General features: G+C 39.7%; 1 protein-coding gene across 2 annotated transcripts in view; it reads left to right on the top strand.

Moving 5' to 3' along the window:
* The window catches only part of rad18 (RAD18 E3 ubiquitin protein ligase), a 29,015-nt gene extending 27,559 nt beyond the window's left edge, over positions 1-1,456 (top strand). For both annotated transcript variants that reach the window (XM_086040799.1, XM_086040798.1), the window contains one exon: positions 1,085-1,456. In XM_086040799.1, the coding sequence (XP_085896925.1) occupies positions 1,085-1,184 (100 nt within the window). In that variant the 3' untranslated portion in view covers positions 1,185-1,456. The remainder of the gene's footprint in view (positions 1-1,084) is intronic.
* The last annotated feature ends 16,364 nt before the right edge of the window (positions 1,457-17,820 follow it).

The following is a 17,820-nucleotide window of genomic DNA, read 5'->3' as shown; positions in this document are numbered from 1 at the left end:
AAATAACCAATACTTATCTTCATTTCACTTCCCGCTGTCGCCTCCAAAGTCTCCCCATAGATTCATTGACGCTAAGCTTGTGTGCAGCAGCGCGGTTTCCTTCCTGGATAGCACGATCTATGGCCTTCAACTTAAAACTTGCATCATGCAAACTTCTTCGTGTGGGTTCTGTTGGATTTTGACCCACATTTTAATAACTGAACACACCCCAGTTTGTCAGTTAACGTCCACCTTTTATTGCTCTACTTCCGCATACCACCCATTGCAACGCCTAGTGTATAGCGTCCTCGCTTGTTGAATTTACTCCACCTCCAGTCACATCCTGTTAATGGTGTCATCAATACATAACACATGATGAAGGGGCGAGGACTTGAAAATAATTAACTGTTCGTAATTTGTCGTCCGTGTTCTATCTGCTAAAGAAAAAGTAGCGCATTCTTTGCATTTATTTTTTTTTTCTTAGTTCTAATTCTAATTCCATCTAAAGCGCCCCTAGTGGCGAAAGAAAAACCCACAGCTGCAACTTTATAAGCCGCATGGTCAAAACCTAGGAAAAAAGTCGCGGCTTATCGTATGGAAAATACGGTACTGTAAGTGACTCTGTAAGCTGCATTTATTAGTTGTTGTTTTTTTTACAGAGGTTAGAATATATGTCTATGAGTATTGTAACAAAATTAGCAACAGCAGTTATGTTTATTGAAAAATTGCAGCTCGTGTTCTATCCCCACGGGCCTGATGATGCCCCATGACAGGCCCTTTCTGGCCCGCGGACCGTATATTTGACACCTCTTCTATAAATCCTTGAAGATTAATACATACACTCCGGCCCATTACATTGTAATGTTCCTGGGGTATCTTCAGTAGCCTGTAGATTGCAGGAAGCAGGCACATAAAAGTAAATACCAATGTGTCAATGTTTAGTGCAATAAAAGGCACAATGTTTTACCCCCAAACAGTTAAGCGTCTGCTGGGGGTAGCTTTATGTTCCAATAAAACTGTCCTCTTCTGGAGATGTCTTGTAAGAGAGATGTTGCATATTTCCCCCCTGCCCTATTCCAAATTGACCATATGTTCTTCTGAACAGTGTCACGAAGAGGACGTCTGTCAAAAAGCGGACGTCTTCCTCCCGGAAATCCGCCGCTGCTTTATCGACTGCTTTGGGGAAACGGCGCCGTAAAACGTGACAAGGGGATTGTTGAAGATGGAGGACTAAAGGCTACACACGATCGAGACAAAACTTGATGGAAGTGGAAGAATTATCAAGAGCATGTTTGTTTGAGACACGGCTTTTTGTACTTCATGTGATTTACGGGGTTAGATTTGTTACCTTGCATTCCACTGTGTCTGTGGCCCTCTGTTTTATTACATTGTACATGCTGCTTGTTATTTTTACATTATATTCTGTATTATACATTGTGGGTTTTAGTTCACATGTAAATAAAGCAACACTTATTGATCAATTGTCACTGTAGTTGGTTAACATGTACTGTAGTATAGAAAAACAAGTCCAATGATGGCCAAATATTTGCAGAAGAAACAAATGAAAACATGCATACAGCATACGAGTATAATTTATTACATATCTGAAAAGGAGTGGAACGAAAACTTATTTACCACCACTCATTCATAAGTACATTTTCTGATTTCCTTATTACTATAATTTGTGCATTTACTGGATTGATTCTAATGTATTACCATAACTTACAAGCCATAAGTGCAAAATAAGTATTCAATTATTTAGTCTGCATTGCTGAATACATTGATACAAAACAACATACAAACAAAAAAAGTAAAACAAAATGAACAACCAAAAATTAAATAAGTTGTGATGGTGGAACAATCTTTACCGCAATCTTGGAGCTGAAAAGAGTTTCCTCCACAGGGTGGCTGGGCTCTCCCATAGGGTGAGAAGCTTGGTCATCTGAGCGGGGCTCAAGAGCGAGCCGCTGCTCCTCCGCATTGAGAGAAACCAAATGAGGTGGCTAGGGCATCTGATTAGGATGCCTTCTGAGTCTTTGGACGCCACCCTTGTGAGGTTCTAGGCGAATCCCACCTGACAGCGGCCCCGCAGACAACCCAGGACACGCTGGTGTCTCCCGACTGTCCTGGGAATGACCCGGGATAACCCCCAGAAGTGCTGGATGAAGTGGCTGGGGAGAGGGAAGTCTGGGTTTATGGGATGATTGTCAAAAACCCTTTTTCCTCTTTATACTTGTTTTTAAACTGGATGATGTTTGGACATTGTTTCAACCCCCCCATTGAAATTGCTCCATAGTTTGACCCAAAAATAGCAACACATTTGTATCCCCCATCACTATCAATGTCATTACTTCTCCCAAGTGAAATCCCCGGCAAATCATGCCACAAAACATACATTGGGTAAACTGAACATCAGACTTCAGCACCCGTAGAAGAATGCACCAAACAGAATGTGAGAAGGCAACGACGGGATGATTCACCAGTATGTAAAAAACAAAAACAGAACAAGAAAACAAAACAAGCCATTACGGATCGCAGCAGAAGAAATAATCACATGGTTTTGGAGGATGGGAAAGTCGTCGCATCAGAAACCAATACAAGATTAATAAAGGAAGCCATTGAGATAAGGAGGCGAGACAACATCAACGGCTGTGAGGGAGCATCGAGAGCGGACTTTGTCAGCTCGGGGAAATTTATGTTGAAGGTTTCCCGGCCCACTCAACTGTTTTTAGACACGGAAATATAAAACGATTGTGTGAACAAACGAATCCTAACAACCAACCTAAAATGATCCAAATCTTGACCCCCGTAATAACAACAAGGCACTTAAACAGGATGAGGGACGTCTGTCGCGTTTGGGTCATCGTCAGGCCAATTGACGAGAGTTCACAAAGCTGATAAAGACTCAATTGGATTTCATCTTCTTTGATGGAAAAACGACTGAGGTCACTGTAATTCAACCAATCCAATGCTGATGGAAAGCTCGGGTCAAAGCAAGTGTGTCCACACTTGTGGAGGAGATGATGTTTATGTAGATGTGAATGAGGGAGGGTGAACTTAATCTTGATTGAAAACAGAGTTTGCCTGGCGCCCGGACAGAAAGTGGCGCTCCACACTCTTAATCGCTCCCATCGGGCCGAGCAGAGAAAAGCTGACGGACAAAAGCTGGACTCCGACCTACGCTGCTCATTACACCTCCTCTGATCTTGTCTCCTTTGACTTCTCCTTCGCATCACACTGCTGTTTACCTTTCTTCCACTTAGCATGGATTGCACTCCCGCTTGGACCAACCCTCGGGTCCCAACCGGCTCCCGATTCTAACCTCATCTCAGACAAACGCGACACCGGGACCCGACAAGAATTCCATCCACATTACGCTCTCCAGGAAAGACCTGCAGACGAAAACATTTGATAGGAAGTATGGCTCCACCATATTTTCACGTGTGGCCCTGCTGAAAGACTTTTACAGCCTTTGTAAACCTCATAACTATGTGAGAATTATATGTCGTGTCTCTCTCAAATACCCTGCACAGTTGTGATGGCCACCCCCCCACTTCTTACCCTACCCTCGCTTCTTTTAGACTGGCCTAATAGCGAAGAAGTAAATTCATAGTCACGTTTTGGACTCGTGGTCAGTGACGCCACAACATCCACCTTGCCACCAGCGATCGTTACAATAGGTCAAGTGGTATTGGCTTAATGCTGTCGGAACACAAGACAACAGCTTATAGGCTGAAAGTCATTAAAGCACAGAACGTGATGAAAATTAATTGTTTGAGTGAAAGGCTAGGTTATGATGGCTAAATGCTGAAAATAGAGCATGAGGTTGTCCAGGGGGCTTGACAAGATCTTCAAGGTCTTATTAAATTCTGATTAAAAATCTTGTTATGGTTGAGTATTTAATCCCCCTACCCTTTGACATTAGTGGTGACAAAAAAAAAAAAGATTGCCTGATATCCAAAACAAGAAAAGCTTGATTTTTCTTTATATGCAATTGAAAGATCATGTTACACAAATGCACGATATATCATGCAAAATATGCACATGCTAAAATGAATCAAATTGCATTTCTTCTGATGAGCCAAACACTGATTGCCTGATCTCACCAGACATTGTTGACAGTAATAATAATCATCAGAGGATGGGTTATATAAATTGAAACGATCTGCTTACATTCCTGCCTCCTGACACATTTTGGTTGACATTATTTTGGAGGGATCCACTCTAGTCAAATTTTCGCATGCTGACTTTGGCCTAGTCATTGTTGACCTGTGCGACTGCTCTGAGTGTTCTTGAGGAGTTCTCAAAAGAGTTTGTTTTTCTTACAAAAAAAAAAAAAAAAAATATATATATATATATTAATAATATGCACTATTTAGACCTCTACAGCCATGCTTGAGTGACTTGTAGTTTTGGTCCCAAGTTTAGAGATTTGAACACACAATTTTATTCAGGATTTTTCTTCCTTTTGAATTTCACTTAATAGATACCGTAATGGTTTTATGACCACAGAGACTACATTAGAGGATTGTGCTAAAGCACTGCTTCTCAAATAGTGGGGCATGCGTTTTTACAAATGTTTACAACTTAAACAAGGATCGTTTTCTTTTTTTTAAAATTTCAGGCAAATTGATGCACTTCAAATCTTTTCTTTTACAGAGTAACAATGTTAATAAGGTTATTCTTGTAAGTTGAACTATATCTCTTTCTCTTTTCTTTATGTAAACAAGGATACGATGTTAACCAGAGGTGTACCTACAACTATTTTATAGACAAATGCTATTATTTATAGTTGCGGCGGAGAGTGGGCGGTGGGGTGGGTGGCGCGAGTTGTTTTCTTCCTGCTAGGGGTGGGTGGGCGTAACAGAAAATAATTGGGAAGCACTGTGTTAAAGTAACCAGGTTTTATTCACACATCATTATTTAGCATGCGTGCATGGCCAGTGAGGATCAGCGGTTCAGAATTGTTTCCAATGTCTAATGCCGAATTGAAGCAGCAAGTCCTGTTCCAGAGCACTCTTGCCCCTCAATATCCCTGAGCAGCCCAGCCAAAGGCCACACTTGAATCCACTTGGAGAGATCTGGATAGCTGTCCCAAACTTGTGGCATCAATCAAAAACACTTTAGACTGTAACTGCATCCAAAATTTCATCGACACAATGTAAGGCAGAGGCTTTGAAGACTTGTGTACATGTGATTTATTAGCTTTTTCTTTTGAAAGGGGAAGTCAAGTCTAAAATTCTCTTTACAATAATATGTTAAATGCAGCCCCACTAGTCCAAACACGGTGTTCTGATTATTATTGCGTTTGCGGAATATGAATGAAGCCGAAAAATCCACATATTTTTATCCATCTCACGGGGCAGCCATTTTACCACCTGCTGTAAACTGAAAATGACATCACAGTGCCTAAAGGCTCGGTAACAACCCGTCATAGCTCCCGTGTGTTCTGAGTTCAGTCATGTGACATTGCAAGCTGAGACGTGATTGGTCGTTACCTGAGCCTTGAGCAACTGTGATGTCATTTTCAGTTGACGGCAAAATGGCCGCCCCCTGAGATGCCTAAAAAGGGGTGGATTTTGCTGCTTAATTCGTATTCCACAAACGCAACATTAATCACAATGCCGTGTTTTGATCAGTGGCTAGCTTCATCGAATATATTATTGTCAAGAAAGCTTTAGACTTGACCTCCCTTTTAGTAAATTTGAGCACAAGTAAACTCTCATTTTGTCATGATGGTGTTGTGTGTCGAGTTGAATTTAAACAGAAGCATTATTCCATTTTATTACTCTGAATACTTTGGATACTCTTGGGTCATAATGTATAATTAATTAAGATAACCATCCCATAGTGATCGCTTGACTTAAACGCATAAGTATTGTTAATGTGAATGGGGCTCTTCATCGGCACTATAGTGTACCAGTTAAGTAAACTTTGCTTAGATTTTTTGGGGGCAGGGCTCTCTAGAGTTTAAAAATATAATTATAGCACTGGGAGAAGAGAAAGTTCTCTCTGTTGGACCACAAGTCATGTTTCTTAAGGCCTTCTTTAACTGTATGCTTTGGCATCCCCGTGAAGACTAGACGGAGCACACAAATCCCTGAGATCAATAGAGAATGTACATGTGTAACATAATACCGCTAGGGACACGTTTTTTTAGCGAGTGCTGTTTCTTTTAGCTCAAAAATCGACAACAAAAACTTACAAATGAGCCTGTGGTGTTTCACCAGTAGGATTATCAGTGCTGGTTATCGCGGTTATTATCATATAGCCTCTGTGGAGAGCAGAATGACGCATGCTCACCAGATGAAGTGAAATACAAACCTTGTTAGGGTTTTTTTTTTTTGTCACTGCACCATGATTGTTCCTTAATATAATCACGTCATGTTGAACTGAGGACCTCAATAAAAGATAATTTCACCACACATTAAAAACCTTCCTTCCTTGTGTGTGAATTATAATTAACTGCAATTCAAATTGTTTTAATGATTGCGTAGGTGTTTAGTGAGACCCGTTTTGTTCAGCTTGTGAATGACTTGAACCAGCCAGAGAATCATTAGTTGTGTTTGAGCTATTCTTTATACTGGTTAATTCACATGTATGAATGTATGTTTATTATGGAAATTATAATGGGGCACAGCTTGTCGTAACGAGAATACAGTCTCCAATCAATCAAGTTCAGAATCCATCTGAAAATGTCTGTGATATTATGGGACTGATTTACAAAGATCCCAACTAGCGGCTGCTAAATTGCGTGTTCACTCACTCGAACGCATTGTGTGCGTGTTTGCCATTTTAAAAGTGGATTTTGCGCATTAGGTAGCGCCGATGGTTACAGTCACCGTGGAACATTTGAGAGAGCACCGCCAGCTCAAAATGAAGTTTGGAGTGACGGAACTGGAAGTGTTAGTGGAAGACAAACCAGCATATTAGTTACAGAAGAGGAACACATCGCTTTGATAATTTGGGAGAGCTAGCCAACTGCATAAATGCTAACTTGTGAAACTTTTCACAAGTGGCGTGGCCTTCCTGTGTAAAATTGGGTTTATAGACAGCTCCTTGAGTTGGCAGCCATCTTCAAGAGTTTGATGGGGTTTTTTTGTATTCTTTTGTGGGCCATTTGGTATTTGTTGTTCATTGTGCCGATCTGATTTTTTTGGTCCTGACATTCATTCAAGAGGAACATAGTTTCTCGGTGGTTGCGCCTTTTTGGCAGCACGCTTGCACCATCACCGTTTTGGCTAAGGGAATGTCTGCTCTCTTCGACTGTCGCCGTTTGAGCGCCTCGGGACGCTTGTTGTTTTTGCGCCTTAATGGGCAGCAGTTTTGCAACAGCCCTGTGTTGTTCAGCGGAAAAATTGGCACTGTTGAAGCGGATCTAAATGTGACTGGGTAATTGAACCATTCTTTCTGTATGCGCATTACTCACCAATGGACGCTATAGTTGCTTGGTTACTTTCAAACTTAGCTTTCAGTAAAGTTGAGCGCCGTCACGCATGCTGTGGTTGCGGCATCCATTGACGAACGGAGAATTCAAATTTCCTGTTTTTCATCTATACCTTCAAACAACAGGAGTCCTCTACAAGAAGATAATTGAGTCGGTTAGTTCTGATTGTATTATTTATGTATGTCATGTTTTCAATCCTCTGGCTGTTTCACACATAGAGTATTGCGGATTGACAATAAAAGCTACCTACCTACCTAAAACTTCCCTAAAAACTGCCGGGGCGAGGCCAGAACCAGACAATTGTCACTATCTATTGAAATGAAACAGATGCAGATAAAATGAGCTTGTCATAGGTGACTGGCTCCAAGTCAGTCATTCAGAAGCTCCAAAACTGCATTGCTGAGTTGAAGATAGATTGTGATAACTTTTGTTTCGGCAAAATTTCACACAAGCAGCAGAAAAGATCCATTCTGCTTCTCATTTTGCCTGCCCTCTTCGTCATGGTTACGCACAGCGGTGCCATTTGCACCTGCCTTCGATTCGCTGTATTCAAAGGAGCAAAATCAGTCATTGCACATCGTGTCAGGTTTGAAAAATCACATTGCACGTGCTAAATCTAATTGCATAGACTCCTCCCAGAACTGTGAGGCAATTTTGCGCATTTGGCTAACACAATCCGGGGTGTGCTGTGTTCGTAGATCAGCTTCCACGTCTGTCTGTGCGAGAAATTAAGTTTCCGCCTATTTTAGTAAATAAGGCCCTACGCCAATGAGATTTCACAAAATGCAAGCTTTACTGTAGATATTTTTTTACACTTGCGTGAAATGTAATTTCTGTATCATTGAAGTTTAAATAAGAAGTAAAATTGTTCCCAAGTTTTTGAAATGATCAAATCCCACAGTTTGGGAATCCTGTTTGCATTTCATTCTTTTCGATTCGAATCACACATGCTTGTATATTTCATGCTGCAATTTTTCATCCATTTTTCATGCTCTATTATTATCCCCATAATGTCGTCTTCGGTTACATATCACTTTGATTTATGCTTATTTTGATTGCTACTATAAAAATCAATTCCTGCCTTGAAATGGTGGTTCAACAAAGGGCAGCAAAAACTTGATGAAGTATTCTCTGTGCAAGCATTGTCTGATTTCTGTGGTTGTTTGTACAAATCTCAGTCATGTAATAACTAAATTGTCTTCTGGTCATTTATCATCATTTTAATTAGGAAGAATAAGTGCTTTCAGCTTATTTTTCCAACTGTTCAAAGAGAAGGCCCATTTGTGTCCAATTATCTATTCAATTAGATGTAACACTGCTTGGTGCAGTCACCACAGAACCATAGAAGGCAGCAAAGTGGCTCTGCGTTCGTCTTACATGTGTTAAATGGAACGTCGTCCTGATGGAAAACCACTGGAGGGTGAACTGCTTTTGTACAACTCTAACTTCAACTCAAACTCTTTTTTTTTCTAATCGGTGAATTGTCATGCTTGCCTTCATAGGGAGCTGAGTTGTTGTGAGTTTTATCTGTTAAAGTTGTTGTAGAACATCATCACAGGAGGCTGCTCTTCTCACATTTCCCCAAACTTTGCCGTCGCTCACCGGTTCCCCTTGGGGCTCTCAGCAAGTGGAATGATTTTAGACATAAATGGAATTGGATAGTTTCACTTTTTTTTTGTTGTTATCAGTGTAGCACCATGCCGAAGGGACACTTTCTGGTATTTGTTCAAGTGTGCATCAAACAACTCTTAAAGCGGAAGTCAACCCAAAGATATTTTTTTTCAAGAATATGTTCCCTTATATTTGTGGAATATAAGTCAAGCAGCAAACTGCACTCATTTTTAGCCATCTCCGGGGGCGGCCATTTTGTCTTCTGTTGACTGAAAATGACATCACAACTGCTCACAACGACCAATCACGGCTGACCTGTTTTCTGAATCTGAGCCGTGATTGGTTGTTGTGAGCAGTTGTGATGTCATTTTCAGTCGACAGAAGACAAAATGGCCGCCCCCAGAGATGGCTAAAAACGAGTGCATTAACACTTATTCCACAAACGCAATATTTATCAGAATGCCTTGTTTCAGTGGATTTGTATAGAAAATATTCTTGAAAAAAAAATGTTTGCGTTGACTTCCACTTTAAGTCTATTTGTAGTACAGTGGAGCTCCTAACGTTGCAAGGTTAAGAATTTCAGGAAGAGTACTCCTCTAATTTTTATTCATTTATTTTTTTAATTGCAAGAGAGCACATTTTCCAAGGACTCCCTTAGCCTGAAGATGTTTTTGTTTTATGTATTGTCTGAAACGTCCTAACATGAACCCATGTCATTTTTCTGAGTCTTTATCCTGTGCACGTCGTATGCATTAGTGGTCTTTGGGGTAAAAAAAAAACAACAACATTTTACACACATTTATTGTGGTTGTTTTTTTTGTTGTTTTTTTTTGAACATCCCAATGAATGTTCCTGCAAAAAATGGCACCTAATAAGGGGATGGGGTGTGTGTGTGGGGGGGCTTAATATATGTGCAGTAATTATGTGGTATTTAAGGCTAAGAACATTTAATCTGCTGCATTTATATTGGATTACTCCTGATGTAATTCAAGAAAGATGCTCCCAAACATATTCAATGCCATTTCTTGTGTTTCAGAAGGTGAAATTTGGAGGCAAAAGAGAGTTAGGTTACAATTTTCCAGGCTGCATTGTTAGCCATAATATTATCTTAAAAAGCACATGGCCAGTTTGACACGTTAAGATCAAGAGATCGAATGTTGCAAGTTCACTTTCAGAGCAGCACTTATCTTTAATCACCGTTTTGGGGGCCCTGTAGTAGCTCAGTCTGTGAGGACTTTGGCTCAAAGATGTTGGCTTGGAAAGTGAACGATTGCGTGTTAAAGGGGCAGTTTGCGATTAAAAAACAATTGTGAAATCACTTTTGTCATATTGGTGAAAAAAACAGTCATTATGGTTTGACAGTAGTACATGATAAATATGATCATAGAAAATAAAACAGCCATCTTTGGCACGTGCCTCTAATTTGATTTACAGGAAACCGTGGCGGAGTAAAAACAACCAATAATAGACTAAAGGTGTGACTTATTTCGGTGCCAGTCATTTGTCATGCACTTGTCACACTGACCTGTGACCTTGTTACCCCCAAAAAACACCATAATGGTTATGGAGTATTACTATAACACTAAATGTAATTGGTTTTAAGTTTGGTTTTTTTGCGTGCCCCTGAGTGTGTGACAAGTGAGTGAGACTTTGTCAGTCACACCTGTCTCTGATTGGTTGTTTTTCATCAGGCTGATTTTTACACAGATGAGATTTATCTCGTACTACAGTCAAGCCATGATGACTGTTTTAGCAAATATGACAAAAAGTTGTTTTTTTTAAAAGCTCACTCCATCTTTAAGACCAAAAAGACTCTCTGTGCAATAAAATTTGGAACTTGGGGCAGTTTGTTGTACATATTCCAATTCAGAATAACTACCGCTATGTGACAAGTAGTGGAATGATTTTTACGGGAAGAACCCCAAATTTTGAAGTGCATCCAACTTGAGTTGTTATTGACTTTTGTGCTACTATATTTATATCAGTGAATGCTGCAGTATTCATTGTAATCCAAATGAAGGTGTACAAATTAGTGCGGATCCAAATTGTTTGTGCTTGTCAGAGGCCTTCATTCTAATTGAACAACGTGTTCTCTCTGCTCTTGTGCTCCCTGTCTTCCAAAATCCAGCCCTACGATTCCTGGCTCTGATTGGGTTACAGAAGATCCAGACACCGAGGCCGATGAGTCCCAAGCAGCACCTTTGCCATAGGAAGAAATACAGCCCTCCATGTAGTAAGTGTAATTAAATTTGCCTTCTTCTTGTCTGCCAATGTGTCAATAAATGAATGTCTCCTTGTCAGTCTTCCCATGACCCTGCGGGGTGCAGGAGGTATCCATCATTTGGTTGCCATGCAACCATCTTGCAGAACATTAACATTGATTCTGTTTGATGAACAGGAAAAATCTGATAACGCCTGTGAGCTGTTTTTCCAGGGTTGTCTTAGGAAACCTAAGTGAATCGTAGCTCGGCATTTTCTACGCCACTGGCATTTTTACTGATTTGATTTTGAAACTCCTTCACCAACAATGGCTCAGTCATGTATTTTGAATGATGGCTGTCGTAGCATACTGGCACGGGGAGGGCTGATTCGATGGAGCTGCATCCCAGCATTTTCTGCTATCTAGACGATTAAATAGCCCGATTGAAATGTAAAAACATCAACAGTGCCATAATGCGCAACGAGCATTGTGTTGTGAAGTCATCGAGGAGCTTCGAATTGAAAGTGCTCCTAAGAGACGGCACTCAGCTTGTCGTCAAATGTATTTTCTCCTCTGAGCTCCTTAATGGGGCCTACCACATAATCCTGTTTGACCACATCTTGTGTATCTTCTCTATTATTTACTGAAACTCATTGGACTGAAGACCAAAGATCATTTTTCAGCACTATGTTAATTCGATAATTCAGTTCTTACAAAACCGAATATCCATTCCAGATTCTCTCAAGGTGAGAACAACCTTTCAGTCTGTCTGTAAAATATCAGAGAGTGTGTGCAGAAACAGTGGGACATGAAGATGAACCAAACCTAGACTTCCCCTTCAATGCCGTGATGCAATTTTTCAGGCTTTGAGCCTAGACGCTGAGAGACGTGGTCTGAATAAGAAGTCACCTCCTTACACTCGCTCCGATCCAAGTAACTATTGTGTAAAACCAATATATTGTGTGCATTTTGCTTACACATTTTAAGAACTTGAGATATTGCAGTTCAGTCTTTGTGTTTGTAGTTCCTGTAACAAATTTATCACAAGATGATTAGACTAAAGATACTTGTAGAGTCTACTTGATCATCCCAGTAATTTGCTTTCATCCGTTCATGCTATATTAAGTGTGCACAGGATGTTAAATAAAAGTAAACATCTGAGATTAGAATGAATCCCACTGTAGTTCCGTAGTGTAGTACCTTTTAATCCTTCTAGATTCTGCCTCTCTCACAAGATTGTATCTGTAACCTCAATACAGTTGGGCCCTACATTACATATGTTTTAAAGCACACCATGTATATATATCAGGGGTGCAACGATTAATTGAAAATCGATTAAAAATTGATTCAAACCGATTAATCGATGTGAATCGATTTTATATATATATTTTTTTTTTTGTAAGAACTGAATTATCTAATATAAGGGGTGTGACGTTCACAAAAGTCACGGTTCAGTACGTACCTCGGTACGAGGGTCACGGTTCGGTACGTATATGTATATACATACGTATATGTATACATGTATATAGTATGTATGTAGTGTATTAAAAACAGTCAAATTGTCTACAAAGAATCTGGGTTGGAAATCCTTCATAGTTTATTAAAGAACAACAAAAACAGCTTTAAAAATGATGGTTCATTGGCTTCTAATGAGAAAAATCTATTATCTTGTTGGACCAGCCAGGACACCTCTCATATTTTGTTAGCACAAGCATCTGCACTATTTCTTTGCTGTGTGTTGTGCTTTCATTAACTTTACAAATCTCAAAACCACTCTGGTTTATGATTCGAGATATTATGTAGCAGCGTAAAAATGCACTGCATCAAATTAATGTTTTCCCCTCTTGCAAAAAAAAAAGGGGGCAGCCATGAAGCAGGTCTTAGTATAATGCAGTGCATGGTCAATGAGTTCAACTTGTCTTCTTAGAAAAAAAAACATGTATAATGCAGTGCAGTTGTATGCAAATGTAAACTGGCCATTCCTCCTTTTTCATTCCATTTTCTTAGCATGTGCCACGCCAAGGCCCGCCTTTATAGAATTTAAGCCCCTCTGAGATTAAGTAATGGAAGTGCTTAAAAAACAGCCCTGCTTATCCATCAACGAAAGCTCAGCAGGAGCGCTTTAACCTTACCGTCTTGGGAAAAAGAAATGAATGACAATTTCCTTTGGCTTGAACTTCAGGATGAGGAAATGAATGTTGTTTTTCATCAACGTACTTGTTTTTTATCATGACAAAACAAAAGACAGCATCACTTTTGATTTGCATCTTGAAATCAGTTACATGCTGAGTGTCCATAAAACATGGTCATGTTCAGTTTTCTGTATTCCTGCAAAACATCTGAAAGTGAGCCTGGCAAAAACACATTACCATGAAATTGTATGGATGGTAAAGCTCTGAGAAAACGACTTAATTTATGAGCACAAAGATGATGACATCTTATGAATTGATTAAAAATAAATGAAATTTGTGGTTGCCCACAATGCGTTTTTGCTATCTGTTCATCTGCATGCTATGGAGACAGTTGTATTTTTTCAAGGTTTTACTAAATTCTGTCAAAGACAAAATGGAACGTACTCGTCACTGCCTCAGCAGCACATTAGGTCAATGCTGCAACATGCGGACCAGACTTACAAAGAGTAGTGAAAATGCAATAAATGGACCTGTTTGGTCCTTGGCAGAAGTAATTATGTCCTGTCGGTTTAGCCTGAGACATCAGCCTATCAATCATTTATTCATTACGAAGGTGGAATAATAAGGGGGAACTGAGCAACATATTAAAAAAGTAAAAAAAAATTCTATATTTTTCATAGAGACAAAAATGTGATCCCTGTTCACTCAAAATGGACTAAAAAAAAGTGTAATATGCATGCCAGATTTATCGGCAATGTTGGCCAAAAAAAAAAAAAACATTACACCATTAATGTGATCAAGGAAGCAAAGCAAATGTCAGGAAAAGCCTACTAGAACATCTGAAATGTATTTGTGGTTAAACAGAGGCATTTTGAATGTTGGCAGGTGTGTGCTGACTCCAATTTTACATGAGTTTGATACACAGCCACATCCCAGACATAAGAGGGTGTGCACACTTGTGCAATCACACTATTTGAGTTGTTGATGTTTACCTCCCATCTCGAAAAGTTATTTTTTTTAATCAATTGAGTTGTACAGGTTATAGCTCACGTTAAAGGTGGAAGAAGTTTTGAAATTATTTATCCTGGTTTCATTTTTTTTATACTGCAAAAACCCCTTTGAACAGGTGCGTGTAGACCTTTTATAACCACTCTAGTCCAAATTTGGCCAATTTCATATTTTTTCACCAATCCATAATAGTGGTCACTCTTTACTTGGGTCTTTTTACAAATTATTAAGCAATCCAAAGTGCCGGTAAAGCTTGCTCCCTTTAACAATCAAATGTTTAATAACTCAAAAAGATGTACTTTGAAATCGATTTCTAAAATACAAATAATTTAGTTAATTTACAGTTAAAACGCAAATAATTTCCTGAAAAAGATGTTAGATTGGACTGCTCCTGCTGTCTTCTGCTGGCCTCCTTTGTCCTACCTGCTCTTTGGCTTCCAAAGGAGCGATGCAGGCAGGCCTTCAATGTCACAGTCAGGGTGGGAATGCGTTTGCATGTAATAGCTCGTTGTGATGTTGTCCCCCGGCTGTAACTCAGCTGGCTTGTAGGAGGGAAGTCGTTAGTTTGGAAGCGTGATGGCTGCCTCTTTGTTTGGCTTGCCTTGCTGAATGCTTTCGGCGCCCTTACTTGTTCTTTCTATGGCTGGAGAAAATGTAGTAGAATGTCATGTCAAAATAGCAACGCATTTGTGATTTCTACCAGAGCTGGACATAACGTCAATGTGATGGACCGGTCCTCCTATCCACCTATGACGGACAGCCATTTTGAAGGGGGGCACTAGTGTTTTTATTTTTATTTTTTTAGCTTGCCAAAGTTGGTAGTGGGACACGCTGACGGATAGTCGGACTGGCCTAAAGACGATTACTATTTTGCCGTCAAAATGGCGCATAACCGGTCGGCTGTAGGCGGAAGGCGATAAACGGACCGCACATTTTTAGGAAAATGCTCAACTCTGATTATTAGAAAGAACGCAGCTTTTACTTTTACACCATTTCTGCTTGACAATTTCAAGCCAAAACTTTCTGTCAATGTGCAGCTGCCTATCAGTGTTGAATGGGAATCGCTTACGTGACTTATATAAGGAAACATTCAACTAATCCTTATCTGTAACATGCAGAGAAAATATGTATTTACCAGCAGTTTAGCATTTTATCAGGAAGTCTTATGGACAGTATTTGTTGTCACAAAGCACGATTTACATAAAAATATTGGAAGAAATGTGCAAAGTCGTTTCTTGGCCTTTCAAGGAATAAGAGCTGACTAAATTGAGGGACTGGGGCGCAAAGTATGGCCTTGGGGCTGCATGCAGCACGCGCTGTTGTTTTGTCCAGCCTAATTAGCATTTACATTGTCAAGAGTCCTATAATATTTGTTGCATTAATGTAGCTGTTTTTCCTTAAAGCTGGATGTTTTTGTAAATGAAAAATTTCATTGAATATTTTCTTAATTAATTATAGTTAGAATAATTAGAAATTATAAAAATTAAAAACAAATAAATATTGTATTCTTAAGGTAAACTTTTGCATGTTTTTGAATATTTTACACACACCCCAAAAAATTCTAATAATTCTAATCTTTCAATGACCTGGCCCATCTGTCCTTTAAAAAAAATACAAAATTAAGAGTGACCCTTGAACACAAAAGTTTGACCACCCCAGAAGTAAATTGTCAGTTTTTCGCCTACCCTATAATCTACATATAAGATTGTATACACTGTAAACCCAAACGTTAAAGTCATTAAATAGTTAAAGTAGCCACACGCCAAGTTTTTGAAAAAGTTCAACTTGATTACCGTATGTTAAGATGTTTTAACATGCTGTACTTTTATAACTTCTATTCAAATGCTTTTATTCATTTCCAAATGGCCCTGCAACATTGCAGTTTTCATCATCATGCGAGCCCCTGTCTTATTATTTTAACACAAGTCTGCCAAGTGATGTAGTGGAATAGATTTTGGCGCTGTTTGGACTGCATTAGAAAGATGACATTGATGCAGTGTGAGCATAATCCTCAGTCGGTCCTCTTAATGGGCTGAAAGAACTCACTGACTAATTAACTAAGTTTCACTTGCTGCTAAGAGGATTATGTTATATTGAACTGGGGATTTTTGACCACTCATTCGGTTCCCTTTTGTGTTTGGCAGGATGGCTGTGCCGAAGTTTACGCTTGATGACCGTGCCACCACAAAGGTGTTGAAGGGGGCTGCATTTTTAGGTAAGGATGCAATGAAATGACAAATTGACAAAATCGCATTATCAAACACAGCTCTTGTATCCAACGTAAACCCAAATGAATCGGAGTAAACGCACAAGTGTCTAGATGAGGATTTAACTGTCTGCTGGAATTATTTGTACCCATCACTTATTCATTTGTGCAGCTCCATTATGAATTTGTACTCAAGAACATGTTCAATTACAATTTAATTTGACACAGTAAATTTGACTCAAGCAAAAAAAACTGAAAACCGCAATAAGTAAGAAAAATTGTCAAATGAATTCCTCTCTGACAAGGTCAGTCAAAGTGAAGATTATTAACTTTGAAAAGAATGATCTTATCGTCGGGGTGACACTTGAGCATATTTCATGTGTTTTGTTTCATGCTGTTGCTAGGCAGTAAAATTTATTAGCGTCACATCCATGGCCACTGTTTGCTTAGTGTTAAGTGCATGTCAAATGCAACAACAGCATGTATATCAGTGCACGGCGCTCTACTTTGAATGCCACTGAGTGTTGAAATGCGAGTAAACTTGATTTGTGAGCTGAGCTGGTTTTACCCTGTCGGGGGGTTTTGGAAGGTCGACTGGAGGGTGACTCCTTGCTCCCCGTGGCCGGAACATGTCCTGAATAATGTCACATGAGGACTCTTCATATATTGTTCTTGGGCTCCGATGTCCTTGACTAAAAAGCCCGCTGGAAATGTCAATACCACTCAGCCACGTCACTGCACGACCTTCAGTTGCAATGGTCATGTCTTGGGTGGCACGGTGGGTTAGTGGTAAGCACATTCGCTTCACAGTTCTGAAGTTGGGGGTTTGAATCTGGGCTCCGGCCTTCCTTCTCCCCTTGCTTGAATGGCTTTGAGCTTCCTCCCACATTTTTTAGGTTAAATAAAACTCCAAACTGTCCATAATGTGTGTTTGTCTCGAGAGTATGTGCCCTGTGATTGGCTTATGACCAATTCAGGGTTTTAGTGTGCTTTTTGCCCTGAACCGTCTAAGCGGTATATGCAATACTGTAGATCAGTGGTTTGATGTTTCGCCACTAAGTGCTCAGTCGCTCTTGTCTTCATACATAAAGTATTGCGTTTTTTTGACATTGTTAATACAACTCTGTTACTACTGCAGAGGAGACTGTAAATCTTTTGGCGTGTTTCTCAGGAAACTGGGCCAATTTTCACAAAAACTGGCTGCGACTGTGGTGAGTTAGCACGGCCCAAGGACAAA

The sequence above is a fragment of the Filicampus tigris genome, chromosome 9, assembly GCF_054856515.1.
Source record: "Filicampus tigris isolate MCC_2025a chromosome 9, RoL_Ftig_1.0, whole genome shotgun sequence".
Taxonomy (NCBI): Eukaryota; Metazoa; Chordata; class Actinopteri; order Syngnathiformes; family Syngnathidae; genus Filicampus; species Filicampus tigris.
This window is presented reverse-complemented; position numbering and strand designations above follow the sequence as displayed.